This window comes from Electrophorus electricus, chromosome 26 (genome assembly GCF_041902795.1).
Source record: "Electrophorus electricus isolate QZ-2024a chromosome 26, ASM4190279v1, whole genome shotgun sequence".
Taxonomy (NCBI): domain Eukaryota; kingdom Metazoa; phylum Chordata; class Actinopteri; order Gymnotiformes; family Gymnotidae; genus Electrophorus; species Electrophorus electricus.
Window position 1 is genome coordinate 11339571 of NC_137522.1, and position 15569 is coordinate 11355139.

At 40.8% G+C, this 15569-nt stretch overlaps 2 protein-coding genes across 7 annotated transcripts in view; both read left to right on the top strand.

The window, feature by feature from the left end:
* LOC113581896 (3',5'-cyclic-AMP phosphodiesterase 4C-like) overlaps positions 1-5466 on the top strand; it is a 44639-nt gene extending 39173 nt beyond the window's left edge. For all 6 annotated transcript variants that reach the window (XM_081708508.1, XM_081708509.1, XM_027017341.3 and 3 more), the window contains 8 exons: positions 378-550; positions 744-842; positions 963-1127; positions 1258-1357; positions 1604-1758; positions 1917-2039; positions 2139-2321; positions 2549-5466. In XM_081708508.1, coding sequence (XP_081564634.1) covers positions 378-550; positions 744-842; positions 963-1127; positions 1258-1357; positions 1604-1758; positions 1917-2039; positions 2139-2321; positions 2549-2989 — 1439 coding nt within the window. In that variant the 3' untranslated portion in view covers positions 2990-5466. The remainder of the gene's footprint in view (positions 1-377; positions 551-743; positions 843-962; positions 1128-1257; positions 1358-1603; positions 1759-1916; positions 2040-2138; positions 2322-2548) is intronic.
* A 602-nt stretch (positions 5467-6068) lies between these two features.
* rab3ab (RAB3A, member RAS oncogene family, b) lies at positions 6069-14440 on the top strand. Its single transcript, XM_027017406.3, has 5 exons — positions 6069-6228; positions 9766-9993; positions 11213-11331; positions 11591-11715; positions 11976-14440. The coding sequence occupies exons 2-5, from the start codon at positions 9766-9768 to the stop codon at positions 12164-12166; spliced, it is 663 nt and encodes a 220-aa protein (XP_026873207.1). The 5' UTR covers positions 6069-6228; the 3' UTR covers positions 12167-14440.
* The last annotated feature ends 1129 nt before the right edge of the window (positions 14441-15569 follow it).

The following is a 15569-nucleotide window of genomic DNA, read 5'->3' on the forward strand; positions in this document are numbered from 1 at the left end:
GCTAAAATTAATTAATTAATTAATTAATTAATTAATTAATTAAAATACAATAAAATAAAAACACTAATGATGTGAATGGAATATTTGAGCCTGAAAGTGAATTGGTTGGATATAAAAGCTATGGTGCTGGGTCACAGGAAGAGGAAGCTGAATGAGCCTGGTGAGAGGTATTCTGCTTCTGAATTGCAGGCTGCTCATGACTTCCTCGCCACCGCTGGCATTCTGTGAAAACACTGACCCATCAGTCAAGTATTATGTTTGCGTAATGTCATCTTGGTTCCAACGTGCGTACGTGTGTGTTTGTGTGTGTGTATGTGTGTGTGTGTGTGTGTGTGTGTATGTGTGTGTGTCTGGGAAACCATGCACATGCCATGCAGAAAAGCAGCACGATGTGGAGATCCTATCCCCGCCACCCAAGGAGAAAGAGAAGAAGCGCCGGCCCATGTCCCAGATCAGCGGCGTGAAGAAGCTGACACACAGCCCGAGCCTGGCACCCACCTGCATCCCACGCTTCGGGGTCAGCACGGAGCACGAGAGCCTGCTGGCCAAGGTGAATCTTCCCCAATCCCCGTCCATGCTCCAGCAAAGCTAAGAATGAGTTCAGTTCTCCAGTGAGAAGATCTCATAGGATTTAACTCTGTGCAGTATTTATGTTAGCAACTTAAATATAGTACGAGGATTAGGATACTTAGGATATTCACTTCTGGAAGGTTTTGTTTGATCACAAGCCTTTTTGTTTCCAGGAAATTGAGGACATTAATCGCTGGGGCCTAGACATCTTTCAGATTTCTGAGCATTCAGGGAATCGTCCCCTGACAGTAATAATGTACACCATTTTTCAGGTACACAAGTTCATTGTTTATATCCTACTTATCCTTCATTCCCATCTACTTCATCACCTGTAAAGTTTTCTGGAGTCTCCCCAATATCTATTTGTTGCACAACCACTTCTCATCTCCTAGGAACGGGACTTGCTGAAGTGCTTCAAAATCCCACCAGACACATTCATCACCTTCATCATGACGTTGGAAGACCACTACCATGCCGACGTAGCCTACCACAACAACATCCATGCTGCTGACGTGGTGCAGTCCACCCATGTGCTCCTCTCCTCACCAGCTTTAGAGGTTCCTTGCTGATCTTCTTAAAGCAAACTAGAAGGGGGTGGGGCTTCAGTCACATAACTAATGTCTTAACTCATGTGAATGTGGTTTTTTTTGTTGTTATTGTTGTTTTTATTTCTCTTCTTCTTCTCAGGCTGTCTTCACTGACCTTGAAATCATGGCAGCTCTGTTTGCTAGTGCCATACATGATGTAGATCATCCTGGAGTGTCCAATCAGTTCCTGATCAACACCAGTAGGTTTATTTGTGATTATTTCACAATATGGTATAAAAAAAAAACACTGTGATGCAAATTTTTTAAAAATCACATTAGGTTTGAGAGCAAGTTCAGTTCTATTACACCAATGCTGTTTCTACTTTTTGTGAAGTCAAGATTTTTTTTGTACTGTAGTGGTTATAAAGCAAAAAGAAAAGAAAAGCCAGGCTGGACTATGATTAAATTTAGGAGATAAGAGTATTCACTGCCCCTTTCCCTTACAGACTCAGAGCTTGCTTTGATGTACAATGACTCCTCCGTGTTGGAGAACCACCACCTGGCTGTGGGCTTCAAGCTGCTACAGGAGGAGAACTGCGACATCTTCCAGAACCTGAGCAAGAAGCAGCGGCTGTCACTGCGCAAGATGGTCATTGACATGGTGAGACACTGAGCTGATGGATTGGGATAATTCTAACCTTGATCTAAGCTAATGTACATAGAGTTAGTATACCTTACCTTATCTTATCTTCTTCTTTGATTCATCAGTCCTACCCCTTGGTCACTCATTTGCCTGCTCACCGACTGTTTCTAATGCAGGTCCTGGCTACAGACATGTCCAAACACATGAATTTCCTGGCAGACCTGAAGACCATGGTCGAGACCAAAAAAGTGACCAGTCTCGGAGTGCTGTTGCTGGACAACTACTCAGACAGGATACAGGTCCATGATCTGCAAATGCGGCTTTACGTTTGGGGATGTGGCTTCCTTCCGTTTGTTCTCACTGCATGCTCATCTCCCCTGTTCTGTTTTGGATTTCAGGTTCTCCAGAACATGGTCCACTGTGCTGACCTCAGCAACCCCACCAAGCCCCTGGAGATCTACCGGCAGTGGACTGACCGCATCATGGTGGAGTACTTCACACAGGGTGACCGTGAGCGAGACAGGGGCATGGAGATCAGTCCCATGTGTGACAAACACACCGCCTCTGTGGAGAAGTCTCAGGTCTGAAGTAACATAGCTGCTTAATATCAAACCAATGAAATTGCCTGAGCTATGTGAAGCTATATAGTAGTGGCAATGTAGTTCTAATAATAATATGTAATATAATAATCCTATCATTCCATGTTACAAACAGACAAGTGGACTTTTAACACTAAGACGTTTCATGCAGCTCTAATTGAACACTTCCAGACTTGTCAAATCTAACCCTGATTTGCCTCCATCTGAAGGTGGGCTTCATTGACTACATCGTGCACCCCCTGTGGGAGACGTGGGCCGACCTGGTCCACCCCGATGCTCAGGACATTCTGGACATGCTCGAGGACAACCGGGAGTGGTACCAGAGCATGATCCCCCGCAGCCCCTCGCCCACACCCGACACCCAGGATCCGCAGGGTGATGGCGGCCCCTTGGGATGCGCCTCGGGCCCCGACAAGTTCCAGTTTGAGTTGACACTGGAGGAGGAGGGCGAGTCAGAGGGCGAGAGCGGCCTCGAGGCTAAGCAGCCCGATAGCGAGAGCTCCAGGACTGTGGCAGGCAGCCTCCGGAGGGTACCCTCACCCCAGCCCAGCCACATGCTCAGCCTGGCTGCTATGTCGGTGCAGAGTCCGCATCACAGGACGTTGTCTCCGGATGTTGCAGACAGGGATGGAGGGAAAGAACTCGAGTGAAAAGTATGAGGCGAACACGGAGTAGCATTGCCTGGGACTAGCACTGCTATGTTATTTATGTGTCTCGTAGATGACACGTTCCTCATCTGTGATGGGCTGAGTGTGGCTATAGCAGGCCTCCTAGCTCCTAGTGTACCATACCAGAGACAACTCCTCTTTTTAGATTTGCCTTTTCCTTTTTCACTTATTAGGCACATTTTTTCCCCAGACAAGCCTTTTTTTCCTAGTTCATAAAATTTGTCACTAGGACACAGACCAGATTTGTGTCTGGGACACTGTCATATACAGATTACAGATTGAATGAATAGAGGTCAAAAGTTGAAGTGAGCTGTTTATAGTCTACTGTCAAAGTAAGGAATCCTTCTGAGAAAGAGAGTCTTCCTTCAAATAATGTACATGGTGTATGTAGAGGACAGTCCATGTAATATTTATAATAACCTTACAGGGTCTAGGAACTTTTGCACCAAACTATTAGTTTAGATACTTAAGATATTCATTTATCTTGTGAATAATTCATTTAGCTTTCATTTGTAATCTTAACATTTTTAGCCGCTTGAAAATGAACAGATGAATTAACAATGTCAGATACACCAAATATTAAATTGAAAAGAAAAATAATTATGACACTAATAACCTCAGGATATGAACAATGATTTTAATGTAGCAAGTTACCCCTCTGTATTACCCAGTGTGTCTTTACTATACAGAACATTTGTTTTTTTACATTGAAAACTTGACAAAAGTCATGTATTATGAGTACTTCAATAGAAGAAAGATATTTTGAAATTGAAAAACAGGTAATTCCATGCTAAGTAAAGTAAGATGTCAGTTCTTGGCACACCTGATCACAGATCTGAGAGCCACTACCTAAGGTAGTATTTAAGTGATGTCAGAAATAAAACATGACAGATATAATTCAGTTTATTTATTTATTTAGTTTGAAAATGTCCATTGATTGCAGTAAAATGTAAAAATATAAACCCCAGACAGTCATTTTCATGCATAATCATAACTCATAACTGTTAGTGTTAGGAGAGTTAGACCATATATATATTCATATATTCCCAAGTCCTCATTTCCAACTCTCTTAGTTGACAAGAACCATGTTATACATCTTGAATGGGACATTCTGTTATATCCAATGTAGGTAAATGTTGTGGAATTCTAGAGCTTTTTATATAATAAGAAGTCTGAGTTTATAACTACAAATTTGTTTGCATACAATGAATATTTTCACCCAAACTCCCTAGTATCCTCTGATATCATTTTACACCCTGCGACGCAGTGACTTGTGCCAGACTGTCTTAGGTGGAGTTTGAACAGTTTAGGGGATTTCACATGCAATGGCTCAGCAGTGACCTTTAATAAACGAGTACCTTTATGTCTAGCTGGGTTCAATATTGAGGGGTACCGTAGATCTTAAAACATCACTTACACTCATGTTCGCATCATTTATTTTTGCGTTTTAACACATTAATTTGATATTTATTATTGAAAATGGACAGACTGTCAACACTTAATGTTGAAGGCTGACATGATTAAGTGTTTGTCAGACACTGGCCCCTGTCTGCACTCTGTAAAACAAGTTTTAATGATGTGTTTTTATTTAAAGAGTATTCTGAGATTACTTCAGGAATCCAAACCAGGCATTTTGACACTTTTAAAGGGCTAGAGATGAACTAGGATAGACTAACGAATGTCTCCCTCAGATGTGTAGTACTATATCCACTTTTACATGACTGCAACTGGGTTTTCATCAGGATGTATTATTACATTAAAATGTAATAATACATTCACTCAATTAACTAGCTCTAATTCTGTAGATCTGTTAAATGAACAAACACAAACTAAAATTGTCATTGCAAAATTGGCAGAATGAAATGTATGAAAATTATTGTCTTATGGTGAATGTCTGCTTCTTTCCATCACATATGTGGCTGCCCTTTTCTTCAAACAAAGTGCACAAAACCCATTTTCTTCTTAATACATTTATCACAGGAAACATTAAAAGTGGGTTTTAAAACTGAGCAATGGCAAGGATTAAAAAATAAACACAATAGCAACAATTGTTCTTTCAGACAATAAATGATTCAGCGAGAGCCAACGGATGCCAGTCGATAGCGCTCAAATGTGCTAAAATCACAGCCTTAAAAATGCAGTGACTTATAAAACTGCACATAGACTCTGCCGTATTTGTGGTATGTTTTTCATGTCATTTCTTGGGTTGTTTTCCATTTTCACTAATGTGCCAAGTTTCCAATTTATTCAAAGTGCTGATAATGTCAAACAAGGTCATGTACGTTCGGTTCGTTTGTTCAGGAAATTGTGTACCCCACTAAGGCCGAGTTCTCCTTCAGATTGCGGTGTTTTTGACGTTTTCATTTGTACCTTTCCATCTGCCATTTTGAAAGCCAAAAATCTCCCGATTAATTCAGGATGTTCTCTAGAACCATCAATAAATTATTTGGAAAGCTGTCTGTCTGCGTGACTTTATAAATAGCAAAAGATGCAGTGTACACCATTTAATGATGACTTGCAGAGTTTTTAAACTTTCAAATGGCACACGCAGGTGTATTGCTCAAAATCCAGTTTTGCAAAAATTAGCCATCTGTTGTTGAAAACCGACTGCCGAATATAAATTCCACACAGGGTGGCGCTAAAGGTTCATAAATTCTCCGTTTTCCTTTTGAAACTGGTTTACAAATTGCAAAGCCATCCTTCGCAAATTCTGCGAATATCATGGTTAGCGACAATAGGAAAAGTAAACGATGAGTAAACTATCTGCATATTACACACCTTCCTGAAGAAAATACATAATACGGTTGTGCGTTAGAGACCTCTGAGATTCGTATATTCCACAAATATTACGGATGGATGCTTTTGCCGAAGCAACCCTGCTGACTGTCCTACGCACTCGAGGGAGGGAGTAAACAGAACTACACCCGTAAATGAAGCAAATCCCTGTCAACTGATGGTTTCCTAGGACTGTTTTGTTGATAAATTATAGAGTGGCCCGAGTCAAGGCTGTACATTATGCATGATGGCCCAGTGGGATGAACATGTTCTGAATATTTTACATCATTGTTACGATTGGTTTTCTGAGACATCAATCGTGCCGCTCGTCGACTCTAACACCGCCCATTCGGAGCGTCATATGCCCGTCAAGTGACGTCAAAGTTTCTGCAGGTGCTCGAAGAGGTGCAGCATTGGCGTAATTGACGCTTAAAACATCTCCCGCGGTAAGGCAATTGTAAATTAGCTATTTAAATGTTTTTGCTCAATTGATTAGAATACATCTGTATATTTAGTATATTGTTCACTTTAACAGCTAAGCAAATTCATCCTTAAAAAGAAAGAATAACCTTCATTTGACATGAACCTCACACAAGAGATAGCCATCCTATCTACATCTACCAGTGAAAGACACATCTGCCCAGTGGGGTTGATATTTCTAGCACTACTGCAGCATGTTATGTTAACGTTAATATCAATCTGTATCATTTTGTCCGTGCTTTGTAATCTGTCATTAATAATTCGAGGGGGCATATATATATATTCTACGATCTGAATGAGGAAAAATATGTATTGTGCATACGTTATGTTACTTGTTATAAACGAAACGTCATCTATGGACTCCGATTTGCTATTTTGTTAAATAAACCCGAATGCTGCGTCTTGTAACGCAGGAGGCATCATGACTGCCACATTTGAAGATTACGCGCACCGATCCTGCCGCCATCATCCGCCCAAATAGCTCCATTTTCAAACGCACAGAAAATATAGCCTGTACACACAAAAAAAACCCGACATTTCCGAATAATTCACTTTACTTTCCAGCTCCTATTAGCTTTCCCTGTTAGGCTGCTTCGCGGCCTCGCCGATGGTAATAACGATCCGGCAGGACGTTTTCATTTGGCTATGTCAGTCAGCAGTTGGTTATTGCTCGTAGATGATGTGTCTTCGCTGTCAGTTTAACGGGTTGTTATGCTAGCGTTTGGATGTTACACATTTATGTGAGGCTCTATCTGCATATTACTGTTTCAATACATATGTTTAGAGTGCACTGTTACATTACGAGAAAAAGTTTTGTATATTTTTTTTCATGTGGATGGATATTCCTTGTCCGACACCGGTCTGAATAATAGCTGAATATTTATTGCTAGGACAACCGTAATCGGCATTAGTCAACAGCGGGCGTCTGAGTGTTAGAAATACAGTCATTATACTGGAGTTGGAGTAAGTAGGAGTAAGTGTCATAGGTCTGAGTTGAGCACCGTCTCTGTCCCTGCATGTCCAAATACTAGGCAAACATTGGTTTTTACTTTGCACACAATGGAAAGTATTCTAAGCATTTAAGAAGTGCACTACAGTTTTTAGTACAGAGCTGTGGCTTACGTTTTGTTAGATAATGACAGTGCCAAAACCTCTTTGGCAAGATCTGCTGGGACCCAGAAGAACTTCACCCTTGAAGAAACAGTGTAGGTCCGCATAAGTATTTTGGCTTACTGATAAAGCTTTTGGCTCCATTCTGCATGTACGTAAAAGTGAGTCTAATTTTAGAGCCTCAAACCCTTTGTTATCTGGAGAAATGTTGACATCTTAAGCACTCCAGGATGTATTTGTGCTGTGCTGAGTCCAATATACCAGCGCACAATGTGGTGTTTTTTTAAGTCATTTTTGTTTAATCAAAAGCATCTCTTTTCAGGCAATTATGAGATGAGATTTTCAGGATCAATCGATTTGATTTGATATTCATTTGCTTATGACCGATATCCAGAAATGTACTGTGAGAGCAGGTTAAATCTTTATGTGGACCAGTATGCTTTACCACCTTCATTGTATTACATGAATTCAGGTGCGTCCTACTTAACCTGTAGGCACCCGATCAGATTATGAATGAGCACACCTTTCTGCTGCCGTTTACTTTAATGATGATCTAGTTTCCTGGAAACCCAATAGGCACTAATTTGCTTGCTGACCCCCAACATCTCAGGCAAATACTAAAGGTAGTTGAAATGCTTGAAATGTCTATATATGGTTAGTTTGATTGGTGCATGTACCCGCCTACTAGCCTGAGGATTGCATGATATAAGATTACATCATGATATAATGATATAAGATTCAGTGAGACTGCAAAACTGAATTGCAATGCCACTCTCTGCCCACACTCCTTTTTTATCTATGTCCTATATGAAGTCTTCAAAGGTGAATGCTGCTGCCTTAAAGAAATTAGCACTGATGAAGGGTTAATTGGTATATAATCAGTTTATCTTATATTATAAACTGTTATATACAGTTTAAAAACTAAGGCTTGTTCTTGTGTTGCAATTCCATCAAGGCAGTGGTAGTTGAGGCTGAGTCAAGGACAGGAAGCTTTACTATAGTCTGAATCATCCTGATTAAGATCAGATATTCCTCCCTGTGGTCACCCTTACCTAACCATGCCTAACTGAGGCATAGTTCTCCTGTGACCCACGATTTATAGTTGTCTGAAACGCTGCATTTAGGCATGCGCTTGGTTACTGTGGCCTCAATTCAGGTTTTTTTGCTCAAGTAGCCATGTAGTGGCATGTAATTTTACATCAGCTGTGCTTCTTACCAACTCTTGATGTATATCCTGTTTTGAATCCTGTTGTGAAATGACCAGCCACACAAAATGTTATCAAATTAATAGATTTTAAGTCAATGACCCCAAGAGACCTTGTTAAGCCTTTACACTCAAAGAGCAGACTTAGCCATTTTTGGTTCAGTCAAACAGAGGTCAAAAAAGCACCATCACAGGCCCTATTTTTAGATTCTTGTCTGTGAGGCTGATGGGCTCCATGCCAGTGGTACTGTATCAAATATTGATCAACCGTGGCAGCACTATGTCCAGTGAATGCCAATCCTGGCTTCTGGGAGAGCATCTCTTACTCGGGTCTTGAAAAGTAATGATTCATTCCTGCTTGGCTAGTTTTTGATGGTGCATGACCCAGTGGCATGATGCCATCACCCAACGTGTACCCCATTAGCTAGTGATTTAGAGTTTGTGTGTCTGTTAGCATGAAGCTTTAAGGATTTGTCCAATCCCAGACTCAGGTTGTGCTGTTGATCAACAGTGTGACATTCACTTGTTCTGAAGCCTGCTTATGCTCCTATGAGTAGGCTGTTCTTCTATTGTGTTGATTCTCTTGATTAGAACAGAAGATGGAAGGGATGGTCTTCTTCCACACCCCATTGTGATAATTAAAGACACAGAGAGAGTGTCATCTGTCCATTGCTCACAGCCACAGTAAAGCTCGATGAATAGCCCTTTAAGGCTGATTAAGAGGCTTTTCAGATTTGATGGTGCTCAGCACAGAGTTTTCCTTAACCAGCATCTGGCATAGTGCTAACTCACAAACCATGACCTACTCCATAGCACAGCACAGCACAGCATTTACTGAACGAAATGCAGTGTTCCCTCCCCTAGATCTAATCAGATAAATAAGACTTAATCATTAATGTGATCAGACCTAATGTGAGGAGATTTCATTCCATGCCAATAATGGACATATTCTAGATGAATACATACAATTGCATAAAATGCAATTAATTTTTTTTTTTTTTTTTATGAATACAAGAAAAGAGTTCTGCAAAAACTTGGAGGGGCTCCTCTGAAAACGTCTCTTCAGAATGCATACTAGAGTCATGGCTAATTCAGAGAGTGCCGTCTTTCCAGTCTACCTCCTGCCAAAACAGAAATGGATAAAAGTTTCAGTAGATTTTTCCATCTCATGTGTTTCTGCTCCTCTCAGATGGCTTCAGCTACAGATAACCGTTATGGCCAAAAGGACTCTTCTGACCAGAACTTCGACTACATGTTCAAGATCCTCATTATCGGAAACAGCAGCGTGGGAAAGACCAGCTTCCTGTTCCGCTACGCAGATGACTCCTTCACGCCGGCATTCGTTAGTACGGTGGGCATCGACTTCAAGGTGAAGACCATCTACAGAAATGACAAAAGGATCAAGCTGCAGATCTGGGTGAGATCTGGTGTCCTCGTCAGAGGAATGTGGATGGAATACGAGCTGCTGGAAGGAACTAAACAAAATGTATAGTCACTGATGAGTTGGCTGTGTAGAAAGTCTGGTGGTTAAGATAGAGTTTGAGCACTGAGAACAATTTGAGAGCATTTGTCATATCCATTCTGTAAATAATGTGAGCATTTCAGTGTTTTGTTATTTGCTGTCACATAAAACATAGAAAGAACCTGTGCCAGTTAATAAAAAAGCAATGTAGGCATGTAGCGTTAACATCACATGAGCAGATGATGGTCAGTGTGAGGTGTGACTGTCGGGAGGCTGGCAAAGTGATGACTGAGTGTATGGTTGGGTGGAAGCCGATACACCAGACCCGTAGCCAATCAGAAACTCACACTCCCCCTCCCCCAGTGCCTCAGGTTTCCTATTGCTGGTAACACAATGAAGTTTGATGAAGTCTCTTCCTCACACTTGTCAGTACCATATAGGAACAGCGTAGCAAAGGCCAACAAAAAGGCATCAGTATGTTACTGCATGCGTTAAAAAGGGTTCAGCGTCTGTTGCCTGTTTTTGGTTGTACATGGTAAGAAATAAACGTAGTGTGTAGCATACTAATTTGGTGTGCTATGCATGGAATTTCTTGTTATTGTCTGAAACCTATTTTATGGACAGGTGTGAAATTTTGTCCACCCTTCTCACAGAATGAGGCTCATGGAGACAAGTTCATTGCTTCTGTTCACTGTTCATATGATAAGCTAATATGTCTCCCCAGCATTAGTTACCAGCATGAGAATTGTAATCCTGGATGGCCTCATTGACTAAATGAGTTGTTATGCAGAGTCATTGACCATCTCATTGATTGATCAAGTCCAGTCTTGAAGATTATATCATTTGCCAGCATTGCATTTAATTAGAAAAACATTCTTATTAAAGTGATTAAATGATAATTTCTCTTGGATATTTGAGGATAATATGACTACATCAAACTAGAGTTTGGTCTCAGCTAAACAAACTCACAGCAATTTAATGTGCTCACGTGCGCTTCCTTGCGTAGTGCTGTCATTGCAGTTCAGCTCCACCAATCATACCCCATGGACTGTGAGAGCCCATGTGTGATGAATGTGTGTTTTTAATCATATGACCAGGGTCGCGCATTGTGACTATGCCTTGCATGGAAACGGAATGCTTAGTTCGAGTGCCCTACTGCTGCCTCTTCCATTAGGACACAGCGGGGCAGGAGCGGTACAGGACCATCACCACGGCCTACTACAGAGGAGCCATGGGCTTTATCCTCATGTATGACATCACCAACGAGGAGTCGTTCGCTGCCGTACAGGACTGGTGAGTGAGGCTTGAAGTGGAGCTCTTCAGACTTAGGAAGGAGTCTTAGGAGACTTGCATTTTAAAAGAAAACCCTGAAGCAGTTAAACCCTGTTCAAGCTGATAAAAAATGAATGTTTGCAACATAAGCCTTCTTTCTTTTGCCAACTTCAGACTTCTTCCTCGTGAGTGATTCCCAAGGTGTTAAGTCACTATCACATGGCTTTAAGGTTCAGATTTATTTGTCCTGCCTTTAACGTGCTTGTCGTTCTTACAACAGGTCTACGCAGATAAAGACGTACTCCTGGGATAATGCCCAGGTGCTTCTGGTGGGCAACAAGTGCGACATGGAGGATGAAAGGGTGGTGGCCTCTGAGAGGGGCCGGCAACTCTCCGAACACCTCGGTGAGTTTGTCCTTTCTTATTCAAGGCTTTCTTATAAGGTAACTTCAGCAAGATCCCAAACATGCCTGGATATGTGAGCCAAGGAATGCCTTGGCTCACACGGGATCTTTCAAATGGATTTGAGTCATTCCTTCGCATCATAAATGCTGCTACTTCTGTACTTATATTAAAACAGTGTCACCAAATGCTCCAAAGTCTTGGTCTCAGTTAATCAGGAGTCCGTGGCGTCACTTTAGTGTGTGACTCCGGTTTTGCTCCAGGCTTTGAGTTTTTCGAGGCCAGTGCAAAGGACAACATCAACGTGAAACAGACCTTCGAGCGGCTGGTGGACATCATCTGCGAGAAGATGTCCGAGAGCCTGGACGCTGGTGACCCCGCCGTCACGGGGGCCAAACAGGGGCCACAGCTCACCGAGCAGCCGTCCGCACCACACCAGGACTGTTCATGCTAAAAGAGCAGCCCCTCCCCGACCCCTGACCCTAGCCCTGCCTACACTGCCCTGCTCTACCATATATGGGGGGTAAAAAGGTAACAATGGCAAAAAAAAGAAAAAGATAATCGACACTTGGCTCCTCCCCAAATTGTGCCCTCTCATTTTCTACCCTTGGCTCGCTTCTGATTTATTTTTATGGTGTAGATTTGTTACCCCATTGCCCCATTCCCCTGTTTTCAATTATGTCAATTGTCTTAGACTTGGAGAGGGAAAGCCATACTACACTTTAAGCGCTTAGCATTAGTCCTAAGTTTGGCGAAGCACAAATCATTGCTTTGTGTGTTGGCTCTTTTCTGTGTGGGGAAAGTGCTGCGCGCAGTTCGCTCACCCATGTTTCCTCTGGCCTTTATGTGCCATTTTTCAACATCCTGTATGTTCACCTTTCTTTTTTGTCTTCATATTTTGTATATATTTCTTCATATTTCTTTGTTTACGTTGTCATGCTTTCCTTTTGTTAAATGAAACATGAACAAACAAAAGAGGAGAAATTTCTTAATATTTATTCAAAATGTGTATATAGATAAGGTGCAGTATTTAATTGATACAGGTATAGTAACATATTCAAACATGTTTTTGAAAATACATGAGAATGATATTATTCAGAGAATTATAAAGAAAATAAGAAGTCATGTAATGTTTTTGTGGTAATCCTTTGAATTGCTTGTCACAAACCTCTCAGCTAATTGTAGTTCTTACAGTGTTCCTTCAGCTGAACAGCTACATTTTAACTTCATTAGAGTTGTGAAATTCAAATATTATACACAGACATTCCTAAGTGTAAAATGCATGGAAGGAAATGAAGCCATTCAGGCGAATTCTTATACGATTCCAGTGTCAGTCGCTTTATATCCAGACACTCGGAAGCAATCTGTTCTAAATGAAAATGTGTAATACTTCAAGTGTGTGGTTGCAGAGACGGTACTGTCTGCAGAACTTCACATCTCCTAGGTGAAATACTTTGACATCCTAAATCATGCGTACCATCCTCTATTTGACCCAAGTTTCAAATTTTAGATTCCTCTGTTTTTCACCTTTTTATAAATGTTTTAAATGGGTCAGATTTGTGCAGGACATTTGTGCTTATGTTGTGGTGCAAGAGATGAAAGAAACAAGTATCATGTGACTATACTTGTAATGACCCAAGCGTGATCGTCAGGACTGTTACTAGACAAACCTAATACAGGCATTATTGAAAATATAAGGCGATGATGAACAACAAGACCTGAGCCCATTACTAACATTTTTGTGAGTTCCTCTATACTCCAAAAAGACAAGGTGATCTCCCACTCTTTTTCCCTTTGCTATGCCGTCTTCCTGAAAACCACTGTAAATATATTTGAGTCTTTTAGTTTTCTGTGTGGATTGTGCTGTATTGACTCTGGGCTCAAAATAAGAAGAGATAAGAAACTTTAAATAATTTAGTTTATGTGTTTTACCTGCTTTTGTGTATGCCTGCTCGTGTATGAATGTGTCACTTTATTACAAAGCAATATTGAGGACAAAATATCTTTGGAAGTGTTATTCATAATTTCATTGCACCCTTGTAAGAATGGGGGAATGTTAAGGATTTGTATTCTTTAAAAAAAAAAAAAAAATTTAAAAAGGCTTCTTGCCAAGTGCTTCAAATCCCGAAACTGGAAGCTTGTTCAGACTGATGGGAATGCGGCCTAAATTTGTATGCTATGGTGCCCGATGCAGCATGTCTGGTTTTACCTCTCAGTGACGTCAGGGTGATTTGAACAACCAAGTGGAGGCGATGAAAAGGCCAGGAACTACCAGTATAATGCTAAATGGCAGACAGGATAGAAGACACTTTCCACTCATGGCCTATTTGCGGTGCTGTGCTTGTTAAGATCAGAAAGCTGAGATTGGATAATATGATACTGATGTGAACATGGAAACAAGTGTTGAGTCTCCAGTGAACAGTTTTGCGTCATCCCACACTGAAACTGCTGAGAGGTTTTCGGTAGCAAAAAAAAACTTGAATTGAATTTTTTTCTTTCTTTTTTTTACTGCCCAACCCCCTTCTAATTTGAACACTTCATTCATTTTTTTTTTCTTTGATAGGAAATTAGTGTATGTTTATGAAAATCAACTATTATGCAGTAGTAAATTTACTCTAAATACAATAAGGGGTACCGTGTCATGTTCAATGGTGAAATTTACCAAACCAACTCTGTATGTTGTGGAAATTAATTAATGAAAAAATAAAGGTTTGTGCTGTTAAATTAATCTTGGCCATAAGGTTTCACTGCTACCAATAGGAAAGTGCTTGTGTTTTGGTCATTTACAAAATGTACTAGCATAATTTCACTAGAGGGCACCAAAGAACAGTAATTTCTTGCCAGTGATTTAAAAATAACTTTTTCCCTTTGAGCAAATATGACGTCAAATACTGACTGTATCAGCTGTTACCTTGGTAACATGGAGGGGGATCAGGTGACTTAAAAAGTAGGATGGTAGGTATTGGCTGGAAGGCTCTGGAAGAATAACAGTGTCTAATGGACCAAATAAAAAGTGAATTTATAGTACTCAGTTTTTAGTATCTCAATGCACAAGTAGTTGTTGAATAACTGGCAAATCTCTTAAACAGTAAGTTTTTATGACTTATTTTTAACCTTTGGTAAAATCTGGTAGTATGCGAGTCAAACCGGTAAGAATGAATAACTTCGCATTCACATTGCTAAGGCAATGACAAGTTGTCATAAGTTACTACACAAGACCTAGAAGGTCAAAATACCTTTAGCAGAGGGTCATGTGATGGCTTTGATTGCCCTACATAATTTAGGACAGTGATGTAAAAGTTATTTTTTATATATAATGCCTGACTCACCATTCAAGTGGGTGGTTTCCAGAGGCCTGGGAGTTCGAAGGTACAATCCAGTATTTTTTGTGGTTGTCTTCTGGACTGATATCAATGTCATTCCTAGGATTTGTTGGAGCCTCTCCTATCTCTTATGTTTCACAGCCCCAAATGCCCCCATCACCACTGGGACAACTTTTGGCATTAACATTCCACATCCTCTCTGTTGGTATGTCCAACGTCTAATATTCCATCCTTTGGATGACTACATCACTTAGGACTGCCACATCTATTATCTCTGCTGTTTTATGCATCTTTCTATCACAATCATCTTTACTATCACAATGTCTGGTTGTGTTGCTATACTTGTTTATCTGTCGATCCGAAGGTCCCACAGGATCTTAGCCTTCTTGTTCTCCACTACTCATTGCAGTTCCTCCCATTTGGACTTGGAGGTGTCCAGCTCATATGCCTTGCATATGTTCCTGTATATGATCCCTGCCACTTGGTTGTGTCTCTCTGTGTTTGCTTTCCCTGCCTGCATCTTGCATCCTACTA